The 23,485-nt window shown below is 27.4% G+C and overlaps 1 protein-coding gene across 2 annotated transcripts in view; it reads right to left on the minus strand.

Moving 5' to 3' along the window:
* Positions 1-909: 909 nt before the first annotated feature.
* Positions 910-23,485, minus strand: part of LOC129985255 (protein MTSS 1-like) — a 52,360-nt gene continuing 29,784 nt past the window's right edge. The window contains exons 4-17 of one of the 2 annotated variants that reach the window (XM_056095213.1): positions 17,660-17,744; positions 16,301-16,392; positions 16,139-16,213; positions 15,060-15,220; positions 14,268-14,423; positions 13,192-13,323; positions 12,169-12,276; positions 10,498-10,660; positions 9,637-9,829; positions 9,128-9,258; positions 6,536-6,630; positions 5,627-5,795; positions 4,375-4,488; positions 910-2,869 (exon numbers count right to left, since the gene is read on the minus strand). In XM_056095213.1, coding sequence (XP_055951188.1) covers positions 1,863-2,869; positions 4,375-4,488; positions 5,627-5,795; positions 6,536-6,630; positions 9,128-9,258; positions 9,637-9,829; positions 10,498-10,660; positions 12,169-12,276; positions 13,192-13,323; positions 14,268-14,423; positions 15,060-15,220; positions 16,139-16,213; positions 16,301-16,392; positions 17,660-17,744 — 2,681 coding nt within the window. In that variant the 3' untranslated portion in view covers positions 910-1,862. The remainder of the gene's footprint in view (positions 2,870-4,374; positions 4,489-5,626; positions 5,796-6,535; positions 6,631-9,127; positions 9,259-9,636; positions 9,830-10,497; positions 10,661-12,168; positions 12,277-13,191; positions 13,324-14,267; positions 14,424-15,059; positions 15,221-16,138; positions 16,214-16,300; positions 16,393-17,659; positions 17,745-23,485) is intronic. The other variant, XM_056095214.1, reaches the window with a different exon arrangement.

Genomic DNA, 23,485 nt, shown 5'->3' on the forward strand with positions numbered 1-23,485 from the left:
ATATTTAAAAAATTATGGAAATAAAATTTTTGTCATTCACATATTTAAAAATCACCAAATGATTTTTAAAGAATTATGTATAAGCTTATTACAAAATTTAAATGCAAAAGTACATTTTAAATACCAAAATGCAATAATTGCAAAATTTCTCAAGAAAAATATCTCAAGAATCAAAAAGTGCAAGAAAATATTTATTTTTAAAACAATTTCCCAAAAATTTATCTAAAAAATTCCCTCTATAAAATTTAAATTAGACTAAATAACCTTTATAATTTTAATCAAAAATCTGATTGCAAAATGTCATCAAAAGTTTTGAGAAAATGTCCAGATAACAGATTTACAATGAAAATTCATTACAATGTTGTGAATCAATTAAGTAATTAATATAAAATATGGATAAATTGTACATAAATGTTTTATAAAATACTTAACACATTAATTAATACAAATTTACAAAGATCAGTCATGGTGGTTTTCAGTGACACACATAGTCAGCATCAGAAAATCGAATTCTTATATACATTTAAAATGCATCACTGATACATTAAAAAAATTCTTTAAAGTAACCATATTCTTCAAAATAAGCTTAAAAGTTTTTTCATCGTTTTCGGTTCATCATATTGTAATGTAATTTATTTTCAATAACAATGGATATAAATCATTACTTTGGTTCTTTCTTAGATTAAAAAACATATACAAAATAAACCTTATTTATAAAGAGAAACACCAACATTTCAATCTACTGACTATACATATAAAATAAATATATCTACTTAAAATTAAAGCTAAATGGAAAGCACAAAACCATAAATATTTAGTAAATAAATCATATATATAAATTCTTATCAACAAAACTATATACTAAAAATTATTTATAACAATAATTTAATACATATTAAGTAAAAATATACTTTTCAGAAAAATCTTGGCCTTCAAAATTCTATATTTTAAGAAACACAGTCACAATATAAAAAAAAAAAGAATAACAAAAGCTTAAAAAATTAATCTATCACAAATTCTTATCTTAAACAAAATGTTTTGACAGTAAGAATTTTTTAAAAATCTTTTTCATTCTAAAATCATACAGACGACAAAAGCTTTTTTTTTTTTTCTGTCTCTCTCTTTTTAAGCCTGACTAGGATAAAAATTTGATAATTATATTTGTCAGAATTTATTGTTTCACCTCAAAATGTTGATTCAGACTAAGAAATTTTATATTTCCTACATTTTTTTTATAGGGGTGGGATATTTTATCAACTAATTACTGATTTTAAACAGAATCATATCACCCCAAAGCACAGCTTTTTAAAAAAGTTTATCATATCCAAAATTTTTGATAGAAATTAAAGCTTGTGACAGTTGAATAAATTTAGATATTTTTATAAGTTCATTTAAAAGTATTTAATTGTGTATGATTTCATAATCATATCAATGATTTCAAGTTTATTCTTAAAAATATACAGTTTAAAAGTAAAAAAGGCATTAATACGAATTATGAAAAGGAATCAAACTAAAGAAATGATTTAAAAAATATACAGAATACTTCAAAATCCTCATGAAACCAAGGCTAACTATGTACTATGTACTACACATAGATATTATAATTAAAAAAAAAAAGCAGGATGATATTTTACATTCAATGAGTGATGATGATGACAAATTAACCATCTCAATGGTTATCTGTGAAATTTCAAATCTGTCCAACACAAAATAGGTGGGAGGGGAAAAAATAATGTTACAAAAACAAAACAGCATGCTTCACACACACACACATACAAATCTGCCACAAATGTAATACATCGCATTTAGTCATTCCAGATGACTACCGACTACATGTGGCAAATGAAAACCACATAGAACCGTCACGCAAAACGGGGAGAAGATCTATCATTGCAGGTGACCCTACGAAGCCTTGTGCCCTGTTTTATCTGATCCATCAATGAAACTTGGGGTGTCAAACGATGAAACCCAGAATTCCACGTCAGGTAATTTTTGTCGTTCTTTAACCATGGAGCAATGTGGGGCTTGTCATCAGTCTGTGATTCGATACGCTGGTGTTCGGCCAGCCTGGCATTTAGGGCTGCAACAAACGATCGTTTCAGAAGTCGATCATTATCAGGTACATCATTGCCATTCTTATGCTTGAACGGCTGGTCCCAGTCCTTAGAGCAGTGGAAGAGATCTCCTTGAGACAAGCATTCTTTGAGCCTTGGCTTTTGATGAAACTGTTTCTGAAGCTCTTGTGAGTGCACCGGCTTAGCATTGAAAGTGTGAGGCGTTTTCTCTTTTTTTGTGAAACGGCCATACAGGGCATTGTCCACTGATGCAAAGTGTTCATTTGACTTAGAGCCATTTTGTTCCTGCTTTGAAGTATTCCGAGGAGGAACAACAGGAGGGTCACCTTGGCTAGTTTGCTTCTTTAATGTGCTCTTTCTCTGTTGCATGACAGAGTTTAAATCATGTATCAGACGAGCTCTACTGTCTGATACATCGGTTACAATATTGTTTTCGGAATTTGAAGCCTCCTTATTTAGAGATGAACTACTATTGCTTTTCTCAGATAAGTTGCCTATTTCCACATGCCTTAGGGTATGTCCGAATTTTTCTTGGGGTGAAGATAATGTAGAATGACTTCTCTTGAATTCTCTGAGATTTGGAGAATATCTGGTTTCACCAGCGCCAGAACTCATAGATTGTGCAGAGCTTTCAGGTTTACTTAATACACTAGCTTCAGAAATTTTCCCTTGAGATGCTGATGTTGTAATGGAGGAAGATCTTCGCACAGGGGTTGGAGGTTTAGGACCAGCACAGGATCCAACTCGCTGTAAGGTGTTTGCTTTACGTGGTAGTAAAAATCCCGTCGAAATACCTACACAAAAACATATTAAATTATTTAAGAAAAAAATAGCAAAACGAATAGCAATTAAAAATAAAAGGTATGGGTATTATTTTTGTAGTACAAATACAAAATTTGATATTCAATTTATTATTCTAATTAATTGAAAACTCATATTATAACTGGGAATTCTTGGAATCCGAAAGTAATATAAGTTTTAAACAGAATAACAATACAGACTAGTTAGATATAAATTCTTCTTCTTCTAAGAGCTAACGAAAGAAAGACCATAATTACAACAACGGGGAAAAAATAGAAAAATTGAAATCTGCTATAGCAAATTTCAGGTTATCATATGAGAACATTATTTTTTTTAAGTCACGTGGTACCAATCTGACAGAAAACATCATATTATCACATGACATATTTCACAATGACCAACACTTAGAAAAGCGATGGTTTTTAACCATTTCAAAATCAATCGAGTTCTAAAATTTTTTTCCTCGCGGCCAGATAAAAAAAAAAAAAAAAAAACAGTTTAAACCGTTTTAAACGATTATCAGACTATCAGATTACACATGCATCAATATTTAGAAAACGATGGCTCCCCCCCCCCATCTCAATACTATTCAAGCTTCAAAACTCTTTTTACCAGCAAGGAAAAAAATTTAAAACTAATATATAACTTTCAATATCTCCCATCGCTGTTTCACGTTTATTCCCCTTTTCTTCTCTGTTTCTTCAGGCGATAATTTCTAATGACCCTGTTTTTTATAGATCAGACAGGAGAATCGAGCCCATGGTTGAACATTTCCGCCGAATTGTAACTTTTCGTTGGCGAAAAGTCATCAAATGTGACACTCTTCTTTACCATTTTCTAATAACCATAAAGGCGATAAATCGATGTTTCAAAAGCGATAAATCGCCAATTATCTGCCTGTGCATTTTGAGGCTTCAAAAACCCCAAACTAAAACGTCGTGTTGTCACATTATAATAAAGTTTTATGCATCTCAAAAATGGGAAAACAGGGGAAAAATGGGAAGCAGGAAGATGAAAAATAAGAAATATACTTTTTCAGTGTATATGAATTATTTAAATTGGCATTTTGATATTCATGGCAACCATTAGAATCTCTATATATTTCTATTTTGTGGCTCACAAAAACTAAGTTTCAAACCCTCCAGCATTGGTTATCCAGTCATCAGTAACACTTCTTAGCAATATATTACATACAACGTAATATCAACAAATTTTTGAAGACTAAGACCCAAAAGATTTTAATTAGTTAAAAGAAATATTTTCAAATATTATTCGAAATTATTTTTATAGACATTACTGACTAAATATATAATTGAAATAATTTTTAAAAACAGACATACACAACACAATTTTATTGATCAAATAAATCAATACTCTTGATTAAAATATAAAATAAAAATTCTACATTAAATTTTAAAATTTGAGGTACTCTGAGTCTTCATTATGACTACCTATATGCTAAAGTTTCTTTTGAATAAACAATAAGCATACAACTAACCTGCAATTGACATAGGTCTACGCTGATTACCTTGTTGGTTTACCATATTTGACTCATTTGAGAAACCTAAATTCTGAAACTGCCATTCTAAAATTTGGTCTTCTGTGAAGCTTCCTTCAGTGCAAACACAAATAAAATAGCATGCGTAATTAAGATAACATGGGAGCAAAATCATAAACTCAAAAATAAGATGAATAAAAAATTATAAAATAAAAATATAATTAAAAAAGTAGAATAAAAACAGATGATTCAAGCATAAACTAAAAAAGCATTCAGAGATTTTAAAAGTAAAAATGTAGAAATGATAACACAAAAAAGTTATATAAGTAACACAATTACAAAAATATTTAAAATAAATATATAACTGAGAATTCAAATAAAAAAAAAAGAATCTTTCAGTTGGTTCTATAAATGTAAGTTTTTTGTTTTTTTTTTGAATATTTCTGATAATTCAATGTAAATAAAAATTTTATGTTTTTTTTTTTTTAATGAAACTTTCAAATGGTTGTATGAATGTTGATCTTTTTCAATATTTCTGATAATTTAATTTGAAAAATGTGTTGAAATATTTAACTTTTAGATAGTAAAAAAAGTCAAATATGTGTATTTTTTTCATTTTTTATTTGATGGTATGCAAGTGCCAACACAATTTTGCTCAAAAAGTGTTGTTTATGTATCTTTTCCACACTTACAAAATCAATATATATATATATATATATATATATATATATATATATATATATATATATATATATATATACATGCAAATCAATTGTCAAATTGCAAAAATGTAAACACATAATTTGTAAAAATAGATAAATAATTATATATATGTAGCAATTATATAAATTTAACTGTTTTACAGTATTTATCGTAAATCATTTAATATTTTAAGTTACAGTTCAAACTGAAATAAGAAGAGTTTCTTAAAATGGATTTTTTTGAAAGAATAACACATCAATATCTAACTACTATTATACAAATAAACTAGTTATTATTTCTCATAAATTACAAAACAGAAATATCACAATCTGTATAATCTAAAATATCTTACATTCATTAGTGCCTTTAATGCCTAATATCTAAATATAGAAAATAAAGTCAAAATTTAAGATCAGTAACCTTCTAAAAATTTTATTGCTACTAGGACATAAATTTTAAATTGTTTAAAATGAAAGAACATAATTTTAAAAATGATCATTACAGAATGAAAAAGAATGTCTAAGCCAGTAAAAAAGAAATGTTACCATACCTCTTGATCTGGGAAGAGTTTCACTACTGCCTCCTGCAGAACGGCCATGCTTTGGAACAGAAGGAGCTGATGATTCACTTTCAGAAAAAGATTTCTCGGATCGAATCCATTTGGACTGCATCAAAAGTCCTTCATTCAAAACAGCAGCAAATTCCTTACGATTTTGTACCTAAAATCAAACATCAAATAAAACTATTACTATTAGTGTGTGAAAAGTTATTCCAATTTTAGTCAAACTTATTACTGGTAAAGGCAATTCTTGGGATACAAATGACCTCCAATGATGCATTGTGTTTTGAGAAATGAACATAACAAAAATCATCAAACATAAGTATAAACACCATTATTATATCTGTTAAACAATGATGAAAAAATATCGAATTATTCAAAAATAGTTGAGACTAATTGAAATAAAATTTCTCCTTAAACTCATAGTTTGTTACAATTGTATGTACAAAAAAGTTTAACAAAAAAAGAATAATGGTCATTTTTTTCTGATAGATTTAATGATTTCAATTATTTTAATGTTAAGAATTTGTGTACCATACACTTTAGAAAAAGATTAAACAAATAATTATTGAGGATCCAAGGATATATTAATCTATTTTATATTTTCTAAACAGTTTGGATAAGTATCAATGCTGAGAAAGGGTCATATCACTCCAGAAATGTTCAAGGTTTCTCTACATTAGAAAGTGAATAATCATGTCCAAAATTAATAAATGAAAAGTTTCCTTTACAGACTGGCAGGTACACAGGGGGAAAAAATTAAAACTTATTCACATTTTTCCTTAAAGTAGACACATAGCATGTATTCTAATCAATGCCTCATGCCAAAACTGCCAATAGGAATAATAAATAATTAAAATACAAAAAAATTATAACAATATTATTTGGATTTATACTAACCTCTGTACTTTCTGATACACCTGAATAAATTTCATCACTCAGTGACTTTTTTGAAGCTAAATCAGAAGCATTGGCATAAATGGGATGAGGAACAACTGAAAAATAAATTAAGAAATTACCTTTAAATATAGAAAAAAATTATGTGAAAATAACACAGGAATAAGTTAATGCAAAACAAAACAAGGAATATTTATAATGAAACATTTCATTTTCAGTATAGAATTTATGGGGAAAAATCATTATATAAAGACAGTTTGACCATAATCATGTCAGAAACCTTTTCACATGAATACACATGAAAGCCCTGCCAATGCACTACTCATTTATATATTTTGTATGTGATTTTACTGCTATCTGTATATTTGCATATCTTTATCCCATGGGTTTTGTCATCACAGTGTATATAAGGATAACTATCACAAATGCATATTATACATAACTTTATAATAATCTTACAGCATATTTCATATCATACATAACTTTATATTAGTTTTACAATTAACTATAAAAAGTTTAGAAATAAGCACTTTAACAGTGCACATCCAAATTAGACAAGTATAATAGAAGATCCTCTCCACAATATATGAACCTATTTCATCTCCTATTGGATGCTTGAATCGTAATTTAAAGATTTAAATTATTGAGTATAGTAGCTACAGACATTTAATAATAATATTTATAACGTTATGTATATTATTATTAATAATAATATACATAAATGTTTTAAAATCAAACACCATGTTAAAAAGCCATCCAACTAATCCTAAAACAATTAATAAATAATTTATTTAGTAACAATATTGGAAATAAAAAAAATAATAATTTATAATCCCTTTCATAAAAATATTGAAAAGCATTTCCCTTTATGTATATTTTATTTTTTGGATGCAATTATCATACAGCTCAATTGAAATCTGAGAAAAAAATAATAATTCTACAAAGCTTGTGGTTGTTGATTAACAACAGATTTTTAAGTTTGTTATTTATAAGAATAATAGATGATACGAACAAGACAATTAATAGTAAGTATTTGTATTGTAATTCAGTTAATTGTAAGTATTGACACAAAAACAAAAACTTGAAAACTTTAGATGTTTATTATGCATTTGCATGATATTTGATTAATTACATTAATATTTATACTAATTAAAAGAATTTTGTTACACAACAAACTCTGGAAAAAAAAACACAACTAAATAATAGCATCTCGATTATCCCATTAACTAAATATAATTATCATTTTTTTGCTGAACATGTTGCAAAAGACTGATCTGATTCAGTATTTTGAAGCAAAATAAATAAGCATTATTTTAACCAGAAAAGTTAGTAACTTTCATTTATGGTTTCCATTTTGTTAAGCATTTATAAATGCAAGAAAAAGATTTCACACAAATACTTTTTTAACAATTTAAAAGTGAGATTATTCAGTATATGAATAGCTATGATGTTCTAATAAATATAATGTTTAATAATTGTATTTGAATCAAAGTTTAACTAAAACAGTTTTATTCACAATGCAGAAATAAAAATAGCAAAAACTTGTAATATCATACAGGAAATTTAGTCCCACATATGTGAATTTCCCAACATTATAAATTCAGAAATTTCATCTGTAATTTTCAAAAGCAAATACTAACTAGACATAGTGGTTTACTAGAAACTTTCCTGCATATGCTCAAATAAATTATACATGTGTATTATTAACCACATGGCACTGGCAAACAAAAGAGCCTATTAGCATGCAATCTTGCAAAATTTCATTCATCAATTTTTTTTTTAGTTATTGTGTTCATAGACAGACAGACACAATTCCAAATATGTACTTTATGTACCAAATATGTACAAACTCAGAGTGAAAATGTGGAGATCCACCAAATTCCCAATTTTCAATTTTTTTTATGGTTACTATACTTTCTCTTTCTACACTTCGTACATGAGAAAGTAAAAGCATTTGAAATAAAGGATGACTTGAAAGATTAACATAATAAAAGTTAAAGTTATGAAAGGCAAGAGAATCTTGTTTGCATGGCAAAACTAAGAAATTATATAAAATAAATATTTGTGTTATATGATCAAAATGTACTGCAAAAAGATAGTTCATAAACATTTACTCACACTCTATAAATCTGGTGGAAAACAAAATTTGCATTTCTTTTTTCACATAATTAAAGACACTTTTGATTACAAAAAAATTAAACAACAGCATTCAATTACTTGCAGAGTAGAAAAGGCAGAAAATAATGTGATTTTGATATGAAGATGTAATATTTAGAAAATATATACATAAGGACAGTTAAAATAGTTACCTAACTTTGATGATCATTTAAAATTTTTCATTAAACTGATATTTCACGATTAAATAAAATTTGCATTTTGATCTAGTTTATATCTGCCAGCATTATGCGATTTCTAATAATCTGCACTCTGCAATATTTAATAATTTCACATAAGTATTTAATTTTGGATGAAAATAAATAAAGTTTGCAGATTTTTTTACTATAACAAAAATGTGGCACTGTAATAATCTTGGTACTTTATATATACTCAGCTATATTTAAATTTGTTCAAGATAAGAATGCTTGAAAAACTAACCTTGATCAGGTGGTGTTCTGTTGAAATCAGGAACGCTTTTATTAGGTTCACTGTATAATTTATCATGTTTTGCTTTCACAGAAGCAGATTTTTCAGGAAGAATTGGTTTAGGCCTATAACAGTTATCACTCCTATAAATGAAAAGAAAGCATTAATATAGTATAAGAGATAAAAAAAAGGAGGGGGGGGGAGAGAGAGGGAATGTTCAAAATAAAATATTCAAAAATAAATCATATATGTGAGAGTTATTAAAAAAAAAACACAACCTCATATAAGTTTAATGGATTTTTATTTTTAACTAATTTTTAAATGAACATTAAAATATGAAATGTGCTAAACCATTAAAACATGTAACCTTATGGATTTTAATAAATTTATTTCACAAATCTATAGTAATCTTGTCAACCTTTCTCAATAAATGGCTGATTAGTTTTAATTAAGAAAAGAAAATTACAACATTTTAAGAGATAAATCTCCATAATTTTTTTTTTATTTTTATATATACTTGCCTCTCCGGTAGAGAAGGTCTGCTGTATACTGGAGTTCCAGGTTGACTGCTGCAGTTTCTATCCTTAAACTTGCTTCCAAAAGATTTGAAAGTTCCAACCGTTCCATAGTTACTCCTTAAATCTGGAGTTTGGTCAAGAGGTAGAAATGTATGCACTGTTAATGCAGGACGATTATGATTGGATTTCTCATAAGCTGGAAGTAAAAACATAATTAACATTCTCCCCATTAAAAATAGGATCTCTTTGTGCAATTAAATGATTAATTTATTTCATTTTACTGAATATTTAAAGTAAAAACTCATATAAAACATATTTAACAAAAGAAATGTGCATAATTTAGATAAGCAATATGTATAATGAAACATAGAATATGTACATTAAAAACGAATACATTCTGAAAATTTTACCAAAACTAAATTCAAAAATAGAAAAGATATTATAATGTTGAAATAAAAATAAAACTATTTAATCATAAATCTTAATAGGCTGAAATCATCATTTAATAAAACAGTGAATATAAAGTATAACATATTTTATTATTAATTTAAATAAAGAAATATGAAATTATGATTAATTAAAAACTAACTTTTACATTATGTGATCAAATTTTTTCAGAAAAAATATTTGGATTGAACATGTTTATCCTATATTGAAATATTTTTCCAACTTATTGAAAAATAGACAAATAAACTTCAAGTATTATAACTGCAAATAAAATAAAAAAAGCTTTTTATTAATTATATCTTTAATATGAAACCAAAACACCATATAACCTTTTTTTTTATTTCTGTTCATTTTGAAAAATAGTAGAAACACATTTATTCATTTTCACAGTTTTCTACAACATAAGTATAAGCTTGCCTGATGATATAGTGTGTGGTCGTTGATACTTATTCAGCAAACTGGAGGAATCCTTCTCTGGTGAATTTGATTCCTGGAGGTTGGGCCAAGTGGATGTGACATCAGGTACTGGTGATGAAGGAGTACTGAAAGTCGCTGGAATGGATTCTTGAAAGGTACACAGCTAAGGAATACAAAGAATTATTTTATTCTCATACAATATACAGAAGAATAAAGGTATATTCATAGGAAGGGAAAACATGGTATTTTAATTGTTATTATATGCTGGAAGAAAAAATAAAAATAATATTCTTATGTCTTTTTGAAAACACGTTTCAACTTAAAGCTGTAACTGTAGTAATAATGATAAAGCTCATAGTAATTAATGATAAAAAAAAAAAGACAATCCCTTATTACAAAAAAAAAAAAAAAAATGTTGGCAAATAATGCATTAATACTCTTTGTTGTCCAGTTAATGTTCCAGAAATTGCTATTTATTAAATGTTATACTTTCCATTGTGATGGAAGTGTTCCCAATTTATCATCTTAATGCACAGAATTTTCATTAATCCTTTGTCCCTAAATTCTTTCACCACCTGATTGTTTTATTTTCTTTACTATCTAATAAGATGACACCTTCTATTTTGGGAATATTTTCTTATTTTGATTCAAATGGAAAACCATTGAATACTTCCCTTATCTCTGCATTCGAAATAATTTTTATATTGAATTATAACTGTTATGAACAGTTTATTTTTTGCTTACAACTATCAAAATTCAATGCATATACGGCATTTGGGCAAAACAGTGCAGCGAGGCTACCTTTTTACAAAATTATGTTATCATTTACAAAAAAAAAAAAAAAAAAAAAAAAAAAAAAATTGTTTAGCTAATAATTCCTTTCTTTTCGGGGGGGGGGGGGGGCATCTTCAGTTTTTTTTTGTTTTTTTTCCATAATATTATTCAATCTCATGGAAGTCTGTTGACAGATAAAAATTTAATGTCTGTTTTGCCAATGCACTTTCGCAACCCTACTTAATATCAACCTAATCTAAATTCATCATACAACATAAAAATATTCTGATGGTGCATGAGGGTGAAATTGCAATTATTTATGTTTGTGATTACAAAATCACGTGCTAAATTTCAGATTGATTAAAAAAATTAGAATTAATGCTACCTTTTCGTGACGAAATAACACAATTAATAATAAAAGAATTTTGAAACAGCAATTACAACCAAATGAGAGACAAAGCAATTTTTTTCATGAATTTATTGAAAACTTTTCAAAATTTTGAAAAACATCTCTCTTAAAGTAAGAATCTTAAACAATACAGATTATCAACTATATGTAATAATTAGTAACGGAAATTTTCAATATTATTTTTATGATCATAATGATATGATATGTAGTTAAAATGAAATTAAAAAATATATGATTAACTTTCAATTAAAATGAGACAGAAACTTTTCAACTAAACTTCTTTCTTTTACAAACATATTTAGAACACAATTTCATTTCATAATAATTATTTTTAACATTAAAACTTCTATATTTGCATTTAGAAATGAATTTCAAATATGTATAAAACCATCAAATTATAAATCAATTGGATAAACATTGTATAAGCATCATTGGATATTTACTGATTGTTAAGAAAATATTTTAACAAGCAATAACCGGTCACTAACCTGAGAATATTCAGCTGAAGCATTCATATTATTATAAAATAAAGTGTCTTGAGAAGTAAAACCAGAATCTTGTGAAGCAACGCTATTTAAATGTTTCCTGCCCAAAGTCTATTTATAAAATAAAATTAAAAATTCATGCAAAATGAATTAAAAGGGAGGAAAAGAACAAACTCGAAATAAAAATAAATAAAAGTAACTCATATAGAAAATAAATAAAAAAAGAAAATGATGGATGAATTATTAATTATCTGAATTTAAAACAATAATACATGAAAACAAAATAGAAAAGATAAATAGTGTGTCAATAAATAACAACAAAAAAACAGAGAAAAAGACAAACTTTTAAGTTTATAAAATTGTTCAGACAGTAATAAATGCAAAACAAAATCATAAAAATAAGATACAATCATTAACTGCTAATATGGATTCCAATATTAATATCCAATCGTAGCATCACATCTCTACATCTTTAATTTTTACAAAAACTTGAATGGTAGCATAATTGGACAAGTAATAAATTGGAATTATAAACATAATTAGAAACTGAGATTGAATTTCTTATTTGAAAATATTTAGATATCAACTCATGAAATGGCAATGGAAAAAAAAAAATTGTTGGAAAAAAAAATTGTTAAGACTGCAAAAATAATGCTATGCATTCAAAAGAGTAGTAAGATTTTAAAGAATAACATACTTAATAACATATCCCATTGTTATAAAGAATTTTAATGTATCATGAATAAACTTTGCAGAAAATAATCATAATAAAACATTTTATTACTTAGAAATTAGGATTAATTAATACTGAAATAATAAACTGAGAGGAGTTGAATAACTTCATTTAAGTTTATTTCATGCTTGATAGAACTGAAACAAATTACATAAGTATGGAAATTTTTAACTACATTTTAATACAAGCAAATGTCAGTGATTTGAATACCTATGAATGCAAAATTATTTTAATTTAAGATCAAATTATAGTACTAATATATATATATATATTGTACAACTTAACATTCTTACCTGTACTTGTGAATGGGAAAGATGACGAGAGGAGTGAGATTTCAAGCTTCCACTAGAAGAACTATTGATACTACTGATGCTGCAAACACTTGATTTTCGAGAACCTAATGATCTTGGAGATCCAGGAGGTGTCTAAAACAAAGTATTAATTAATAAGGCTGACTTTGCCAAATAATATTTGAAGATTATCAGAAATAATAATTTAATTTAAGAATATGTGTTAGCCTTCACATCCATTTTATATTCTATAATTTTTGACAATTTCTCAATAAAATATTGTATCTATGAAGTTCAAATAATTGAATAAGTACTGCGAATAAATATAACAAACAAATTAATGACAAGAATCAAGGTTTTATGACATAAATTAATGAAAGTAGAGTTAAAATTTTGTCAATTATAAGAACTGTTTAAAATATTCTATGCTAATAAAAATCAGCTGATAGAAATATAAATAGCAATAAGTATATCAATCGATAACCAAGCATAATTGCTTTCCCTGGCAGCTTTTAGCTTATTGAAGAATGTAGCCAATCTTGAGCTATCAATATTATATTTTAAATGTTTTCATCAAAAAAAAAAAAAAAAAAAAAAAAAAAAAAAGATTAGTGGTAGGGTGATTAATGAAATTATAAATTTCTTCTTCTTATTAATAAATTATTCATTTAGCTATTTTAAATTTTGAAATTTTTTAACTGACAAAATTCTTTAATTTATATCAATGACTTTTATATAAATTAAAGTTAATATTTATTATTAACTTTTAATATGATTATTATTTATAAGTACTCACTCATTTAGAATTTCTTGTTCTTAATAAAATGAAATCTTGCAAAAAATTCAAAATGAAATCTTTGACACATAATTTTTTTAACTAAATAATTATCTATTCATAAATGAATAGTTTTAAAGCTTGATATTTCATATTATCCAAGATAAAATTTAAAAATAAAAGTTATAGTTATATTATTATATGATGATAATGATTATAATATTATTAACTTTGAAATGATATTAATAATTAATATTATAAAAATATAACTCCAAGATACAGATAATAAGCTTTAGAAACAAACCTCATGAAAGGACCAAGTATTTTCAGATTTCTTAACATCAGTGATAACTTGTTCACTAGCAGAAGGTAAAAGATGAGGATCACCAGTTATTTTTGAAAGGGTGTCAATTATTTCCTGAATATGATTGATTTCATGCAGCATAGCTATTTCAGATTCCTATGAAATTAATGGATTAAAAAAAGATTAAAAATGGAAAGAAAGCTTAATTCAAGTTAAATAAAAATTTTACAGAAAAAAGGTTAAGTTGTTAATTGATACAATTTTTTCAATGGATATAGAAATTGAACGTACTGAATGATCACTTATAAAAAAAGTTCATTTTCTAATAATTAAATAATGATAATAACTATCATTAATGGCAATGTTAGTTATTATTTTAAATTTAAAAAAGATTCATTCCTGATATCATTTATAAAATAATTATTTTCGGTTTCAAAGTTTATAGTAAACAGCAGTTTAAGAGAATTTATTTAGTAGCAAAATCAAAACATTTAAAATAATTTTAAGCTGATTGAGAATTTTATGGAAAGTAGAAAAGCAAAAACAAATTTTTTAATACTGATTTATTACTAGAGATTCATTTCAGGTTATGAACATTTTGTTACAGTCCACGGAAATTAATCAAAGATGAATGAGTTTCATTAATTAGATAATAAAAGGATATTTTAACTATATTCAGCTGTATAAGCATATATTTAGATTAATTTATTATTTAATGTCATTTATTTAATTATTAATTTACTTTATTTAAATATAATCTTCCCACAGAATATTTTAACACAAGAAACTTACTAAAACTGGTTGCAAATATCCAACAAATAAGCAATAATGACTCCTCTCTTCAATTAAGGCTTTACGAACAGATTGCTTCTCGATTTCTTCGAGCAGAAGATATTTGTCTGTTACATCCTGAAGTGCATAATCCAGAGTCCTCCTGATATCGATGACACCAACTAAAAAATCAAATATTATTGCTTCTACTATTACTGAATTTCGTCAAAAGTTTTAGAGAGAGGTCCAAAGATAAGAAGATGTTAATAATGCAATATTTCAAATATTGCACATTTTCTTTCGAAAATGGGGGTAGGGATTTTCAAAGGATTTTTCAAAAACGCTATTTCACTATTTCAAACGAAAGCCAATGATTCCTAGAAAAGTTAACAGTGGTCACTTGTTCTTCGTCACCTCTCAATTTTGGGAGAAAAAGACCACTTCATTTCACATTTCCTATGGGGGGGGGCCTCAAAAGTCTCCCAGTCTTAACCACAGTACCGATTTTGCGAATATTACTTTAAATGGAAAATCACGATCCTTACATATGGCCTCAATTATCGCTAGCCCACTATCACCAATAATTTTTTTATAGATATCACAGAATATAATCTTGACACAGCCCCTAATCTCACTAGCTAAAACAATTTCATCCATTTTATTCAATAATTTTGTATGCTTAGCTAACCAATCAAAATGCTCTTTGTTATTATTCGAGAGCAATTTAAAACAGTATTTTCCTTTGATGTAATACGATGTTATTCATAAAAGTTATTTGACAAAATTAATACTATTGATATCGAAAATGAAGGCAATTAATAATGAATTAAAACAAAAATGTCTCATTTAGTAAAAAAATGAATAATGAAATAAAAATCTGCAAAAATCAGTTAATAGAGAAACTTTATGCAGAACTTTATATGAATCTATCGAATTAAAAGATGATTAACATTTACAATGACGTCAAATCTGATTTTCTTCGTCATTTTTCTACTTCAGATCACCATAACTGTATTCATTGACTGATACTTTGTTAATAAAGTCACTCCCAGGATAGAAACAGAGACAACACAGCAGACAGGTAGCAAAAACAAACCAACCTTTCCTGACTTTCTTCTGGAGTTTCAAAGTATCTGATGACTTCTTTTTCAGATCCTGCTTGGCTCGCTTATATTCTAAATAGGGAAGGAGAGATTCCTCATGAATATTGAGAAGCATCACACAGATTCGATTACAGAGATTTTAAATTCAGTAAAACTTACCCTTCGAATGTTCTTTATCGAGATTATTAACTGTTTTCTTCCATTCTTCGACTTTTTCTTGTAGAGGGCCGACTAAACCTTCCTGTAAAGCACTGCAAAAGAAAAGAATTGCAAGAATAAGTATGTTTATAATAAATGCAGATATGCTGGTTAAGAAATAAATGCAATAAAATATCTTAATATTCATTTGATGAAAGAAAGATTTCACACACAATCGTCCAAATGCGCAAAAGCTTTTATGCAAGCGTAATAATTTGTTTATTTTACAAAGTACTCATTGCAAACTTTAGGCTTAATCGCATGTCATTAGCAAGAACGATCAAAAAATGAGTATGACATCTTTCGCGATTTTTTAAACTAATTAAAGTGGTACTTTTTAGCTTTAATGGCGACCAAAATGCGCCAAGACAAAAAAAAAAAAAAAAAAAAAAAAGAAATCGCCAAATTATAAAAATTTATTCAAGTGCGTGCATATATATATATATAATATGTGCATAAATATAGATCAAATCACATGCAAAGTTTGACGACTGAATTCGCCAAATTGGCGACATTTTTTTCTTGGCGCTTTTTGGTCACCGTTATAACCAAAAAGTACCATTAACGCTATCATGAGTTTGCTATACAAGCACTTTTTGCTCTATATTATTATATGAAGGGCCATTTTATCCATTGAGCTAATTGAGTTGTAGCCTAGAGCCGCCAGTGCTTCAAGGGAACCTAAAAATTTACTATTTACAGATTTTATTTTAATATTTCATTTGCGAAGTCATATGACAATTATTAGGGAAACGATTATTTTTTTTATCTCAATTGCTTTATTAAATAAGAGATTCCATTGGCACTCAACTTCCGATGACGCACCAATAATTCTAATTCTAAGCGCTCAAATTTGTTAACGTCAACTGAATAGATTCGCATCTTTATTTTATTTTAAAGAATGTTTGCCTTTTTGGCAGAATGAAGCACTTCCTCAGAATGGTCATTCATTAATAAATATCTTTATTGTAAACTAGTGCAATCGTTTTGGAAATCCTGGATATCACCTTTAATATATAAAATCTTAAAACAGGACGTAAAAATTAGTGATCCAAAAATAAAATTGAATTATTTATTCAATATCTGAAATATAAGACATACAATTTAACTCCTCGTGAAAAATTAAATACATCTTTAACATTTTAAATGTAGACTCCTATTCGAAACCATTAAATAGAATATCTCTCAACCTATGAAACTGATATGTCAATAACAAGAAAGGAATGCCCATAAATAGAGAAATGAGGGTTTAAATAGATATTTCAGCAAAAAAAAAAAAAACACTCACAAAGGAAAAATTACATTGAAAATGATGCTTACTTTGCGAAGATTTGCAATTTTGCTTCAACACTTCTCTGCCTCAAACACAACCGGGTTAAGGCTGATCCAATTTCTTTCGTAGCACCTGAAAAAAATTTAGAATGCTATTTATTTAGAAAACATTTTAGAAAATTAGAAAATTTAGAAAAAATTAAACATATTTACCGACTCATGAGTATTAATTATGATTACAACTTTAAGCGTGCGCACGAGCGCGCATACTCACACAGGTATTTTAATATACACATGCAAAAAGTAAACCACAAACTTCTAAAAAAAGAAATTAATTGTTTATAACACCGTAACTATTTTCTCAATTATCTAACCAAATAACACTTTCTATTTCGGGTACATGCTGTTTTTGGTGTTCAATTATGAAACCAGAAAATTTCTTATGATGTTTGTGGTTGGCATGTAATATTTGCATGGAATTATAAATAATTTTCAGAAGTGATTATCTGATACACATAAATTACTACACACTCACTGGCAGACGATTAAGTATTAAATCGCAGTTGCATTTGTACGCCTTCTACTAAAAATTAAGATAGTTGAAAGTTTTTTCATGTTGATTTCTGCTCTTTTTCGGCTATTTTGAGGATTATCCTTAGATCGCCGAATTACACAATTTTTCATATTCTTGTATACTCAATAACTGTTTATTGTAAATTCAATAAGAGAAAAAGAAATGAATATGAGTTAGAACACATTCGAGAAGAACCAGAAGAAGAAATAATGAAGTAGGCTTAATAAATACTTCATTTTACTTAGAATTAGAGATCTTTTTATTTGATTCAGGAGAAATAATCAAATCTTACAGCGATGCATCAATGTACTTATTAGAGCAAATAATTATATAAACGAATTTCGGTGAAAGAAAAAGAATGTATTGACAAATTATAAATAAAATTAATGAAAAATTGTAAATGTTCACCCTATTTCCCACTGCAACTTAAAAATTTCTCTCGGCAAGCCAGGGGAAGAAAAAAAAAAAAAAAAAAAAAAAAAAAAGCGAAAGTAGATTTTTATTGTTTAAGTTACATAATTAAGTTTCTATTTCATAAAAGTTGAAGTTATGAGGTTAAAAATGGCAGAAAACAATGTAATGAATACTTTTCAACGAGGTGTAATATACTAAAGTTTTAATTAAAGCAGAGTCACTTTTTAACTCTGCTTCAATTAAAGTTTGATGCTATCCCTTTCCTTTTTAATTAAGGTTTGCAGCTATCGGAAAGTTTTTAATACTAGTTTTGAACTATTATTGGTGAGACAATAATTTACATTATTTTTTTATCTTCAAAAGTAAGGAAATTAAAATCTCAAAGTACATTATCTCGGACCTTTGTGAAATTGATAACGCACCTAAGAATTAGGACAAGATTCTTACCCTCCCTTAAGACATACCTCTCTCAATGATTCAAATCCAATTAAAACTACCCTAGGTTCGTGTTCGCAAGATAACATAAATTAAGTATTATCCCAAAAAACATGAATATTTTTTGTTTTCTAGCGGAAAATATTATGCAAAATCATAACAACAACTTATACGGCATCATAAAATTAGAAATAATATCTATTATCATTATTATTTTTTCTTTGATATCCCCATTTCAGTGAAGAAGCAGAACTAACTACAACGGCATAAACTAAAAGGATAAAAACGAAGTAATAATAAAATTTGAGCGTTTACTTTCCCCCGTTTGTGCCTGGAGAATTGCAGACTGCAAAAATCAAAACGAATAACTGAAAATAAAATTGCGCAAAAGAAAAAAGAAGAGGCTATTAAAATAATTTTTATGATTCTTCGTTTGATAAGTCTGTAACTTTGCCAAATGAGTGAAGAAGTAAAACTTTTCCCAGCGGATCAAAAAGAAAAAAAAAAGCAAAAAAAATCAAGAATTTATTTGGAAAATAATTAATTAGAAATTAATTAAGAAAGTATTTTGATAGTTCTTGTTTTAAATTAGAAGTGTTTGAATACCTCAAAAAAAAGGGGGGGGAGGGGGGTTAGAATGTCGGTAGAAGAAGTTTTTGTTTCAATTTTGAAACATGTTTGGAAAAAAAAAAAAAAAAATTGACTAATATTCAAAAATTTCTCAAAATTCAGCAAATTAAAAACAAAGATGCAAAATAAATTTCTTAAGAATGACAATATTTTTCTTCCTCCGACAATGTAAAGATCCCTCCCCTTTTCTACAATCATTAGAAACGATATTAGTGGCAAATATGGCGAACAAATTATCCTAAACTACACAAAACATCGCTAAAAAATTTATATTAAATTTTAAGATTCGGTTTTTGAAGTGCATTGATTTATCATTCCGACTACCTGAGCGTGAAATTACGTGGCTATAACTGTGTTAGATTTGTCTGGACGCCGCACGCACATACACATTTTTTTTTTTTTAAGTATAGATTATAACCTCAGTAATATACACAAATAAATGTAGACAGTATTTGCAGGTCTTTGACGCAGAAATATCTTTAATATAGTAATTAAATATTATACAATATTCGACGAAATTATCAAGGCTTATTTTTACATTAGAAAATCTTGGCACGAATAGATTTTGTCCAAAATTTGATACACATAAAAAATTTTTGTGTGAAGATTTCAAATCAAATTTTATTCACTCGGATTGTTGTGTCTTTCAGTTATTATGCTCCCATGCATACAGACAGATAGACAGACAGACAAGCTTTAGAATTTGGAATGCTTGAGCAGTGGATTCCAAATTTAATTAGTAGACACAAATGTCTCATAACTAACTATATGTGTTCAGTTAAATGAACGTCCCTTTTCTTACGCTATAGTTGAGATATTTTGGGACAAATTTTGTTATTTCTGAGCCGAAATCAGAGGACGAAAACGACGAGTTGCCATTCCCTTCTCCAACTTTCCGCATCACATCAGCAGCGAAACATTTCATTATCTATAGATTTAGCAAGCATGATACCCTCTGTATACGGATCTTCTATTGAATCTGGATTCGAAACTTTCTTGATCCAAAGCTGGGTCTTTGCCATGACATCACTACGACCTTATCATAAAAGCAGGAAATAATGCACTTTATTTGAAATCAAATCCCGATTCTAGCTTTAGAAATTCTAATCTCAAAATTGTGAGGGTCGCGGTAGCCTGTTTGTAAGGTCTCGGCTTCGGAGCTGGTGGGTTATAGGTTCGAAACCCGATTCTATCAAAAAAATCATCGTATAAGCGGGACTGGCGCACATGAAATCCGTCAGCACTAAATGTCCTCCCGGAGAGGGGAAGATATCAATTCAGCTATCGTCCTCGTCATCTGAAAGCGGTTCAAAATTACGAGGTCTGTCCCGAAATAACTTAGTGTTGCTTTAAAATGGGAAGTTAATATAACTAAAAATCGTGATTTAAAAAAAAAACACTTTCATAAGGTATATAATTCAGTCAAAAGTTATCTTTTTAATATTCCTTTGTTAGATTTTTTTTTTCAGTTATTGTTACTCCAAAAGCATGGTTGGACATTATATAAAAAAAAAAGAATAAAGAAACGTATAATTTGTTTCTTCAACCAAGGACAGAATATGAGTAACGTATGATTTAGAAAAACAATTTGGAGTAAAAATTTGATGACTTGAAACAGCTATACAGACCGGTTTTGGAAAGAATAAAGTCAATTTGATTTGGTAAACGTCATTTGACTGCTCCTACTTTCATCATCTGAATGAAAATGATAGAAGATAATCCATTTTAATGATGCGCTTATACAAGAGAATCATGGCGGGTATTGTCGACCTGTGCGGAGTATAAGGTGAAAAATACATCTTGATTTAAGATGGACTACTTTCATTTGTGATTTCTAGAACACCTTCATCTTAGAAGACGCTTGCATCCAGTAAAATAAAATAAAATTCAGAGTAAGCGAATTCCAAAACCAGAAATACTTCGAAGTTCAATGACGTGTCTCGCTTCAGGCAAGATTAGTTGCTTTGAGAAAATAAAGAAACCAAATCAAAACAGTCGAGCATTCGAAAATAAATCGTTTCATCGAGTTAGGACTAGTCTGATGGAATGATCAAATGATTGATAAAAGGTTTTTCGTATAACAATGTCAACAATCTCTTTTGTTTTATTTTGGACTCGTTCAACAAAAACAAACAAACAAACTTGATTGCTTCCTAGGATTTCAATATAGAAAACAAACAGAATAAATGTTACTAAGCAGTATAAAAAAAAAAAGATTTGATGATTATTTTTAAGCTGTTTAGTAGTATAAGAATTGTAGTTACGCATAAGAGAAAAAAAGGTTAATTCAAAGCAGACAATTATTTACCTTGTATTAGTCATTATTTAAAAGTATTTAAAAAAAAGAAAAGAATTGTTCTACGTTAAAAATATTTTTTCATGATCTTTTATTTGCAATTTCGAACGAAGTTATTTTACAACAATAATGCAAATTAAACAAAATTCTCGTATATATATATAATCTGCAGTATCTCTTAAATTTTTTTAAAAATTCCCATTAAAATTCATGTAGTGTGGCCAAATATATATATATATATATGTTACCGTTAAAGTATGAAATCCGTTATTTTATAGAATACCTAGTTATTTCATAGAATAACGATCTGCAGCATACATTTCTCCTACTGCATTTATGTTTGTTTTAGAAATAAAAAATGTTTTTGTTTTAGAAATAATGTTTTTTGTCATTCCAAGTGTCATTTTAGTAATCCTTGTTGTAACAAATGATTTTATGGTAAGTTTCCATAAATACCATTTATACGCTGCATAAATTAGATAAATTGTTTCTTTTTCATTTTAATTGTCTATCATTAGTTTAATTTCATTTTAGATAAATCATTTTTTTTTTTTTTTTACACTTTGACTGTCTCTCATTAGTTAATTTATAGAATACCTAGTTATTTCATAGAATAACTAGTTAAAGTGTCAAATTAATAACATATTTCACACTTTAACGGACACGATCAGTTATTTCATGGAATAACTAGGTATTCTATGAAATAACTGCATTATATACTTTAACGGTAACATATATATATATATATATATATATATATATATATATATATATATATATATATATATATATATATATATATATATATATATATATATATATATATATATATATATATATATAATACTAACATTCCCTGTTTGATGTTTTCCGGGGATTACTAGCATTAATTATTTCATGTTACTTTAAAATACATTATTATTTAAAAGGATACTCTTTGATTAATGCATTTTTTTCTCTCTAATCGCCTTATTTCTTAAAATTATTATAAATATAATTTTTAAAACAGTACTTTTTAGTAGCAACTCGAACGAAACTTTCATCTCCATCTTTCTCTGCCCCAAAAATGATTCAGTATTTGGTCGTGTAGTTGAGATCACTCAACGAAGTGTAAGCACAAAACAACAATTGATGCATCATTGATGTAAATGCATTTATAATATTACTTTGTTTACGATATTTGTAGTCACATTGGTCACTCTTAAAAAAAAAAAAAAGACACACAGAGTTGTCTGAATAAATACATCATTTACCAATCACAATCCAGCTCTACAAAGCACTTGTGCCTCAAAATTATTGGTAATCACTTGTTTAGAACTGTCCTACGGTCACTTGGAAAACCATGGTTAGATCAGACGGTGTGAGGTCAATTCACGCTACGACAACAGTTTGCCAGAGTCAATTAACCGAGCAACGACACCGTTTTTATTGAAGATGCACGACGACTCTTTTTGTTCTTTTCGGTCCTGTTTATCAAGGTCTAATGGGTTTAAACTACTGCATTTAAAAATTACAGAGAACATAA

Source organism: Argiope bruennichi, chromosome 9, assembly GCF_947563725.1.
Source record: "Argiope bruennichi chromosome 9, qqArgBrue1.1, whole genome shotgun sequence".
NCBI classification, from domain to species: domain Eukaryota; kingdom Metazoa; phylum Arthropoda; class Arachnida; order Araneae; family Araneidae; genus Argiope; species Argiope bruennichi.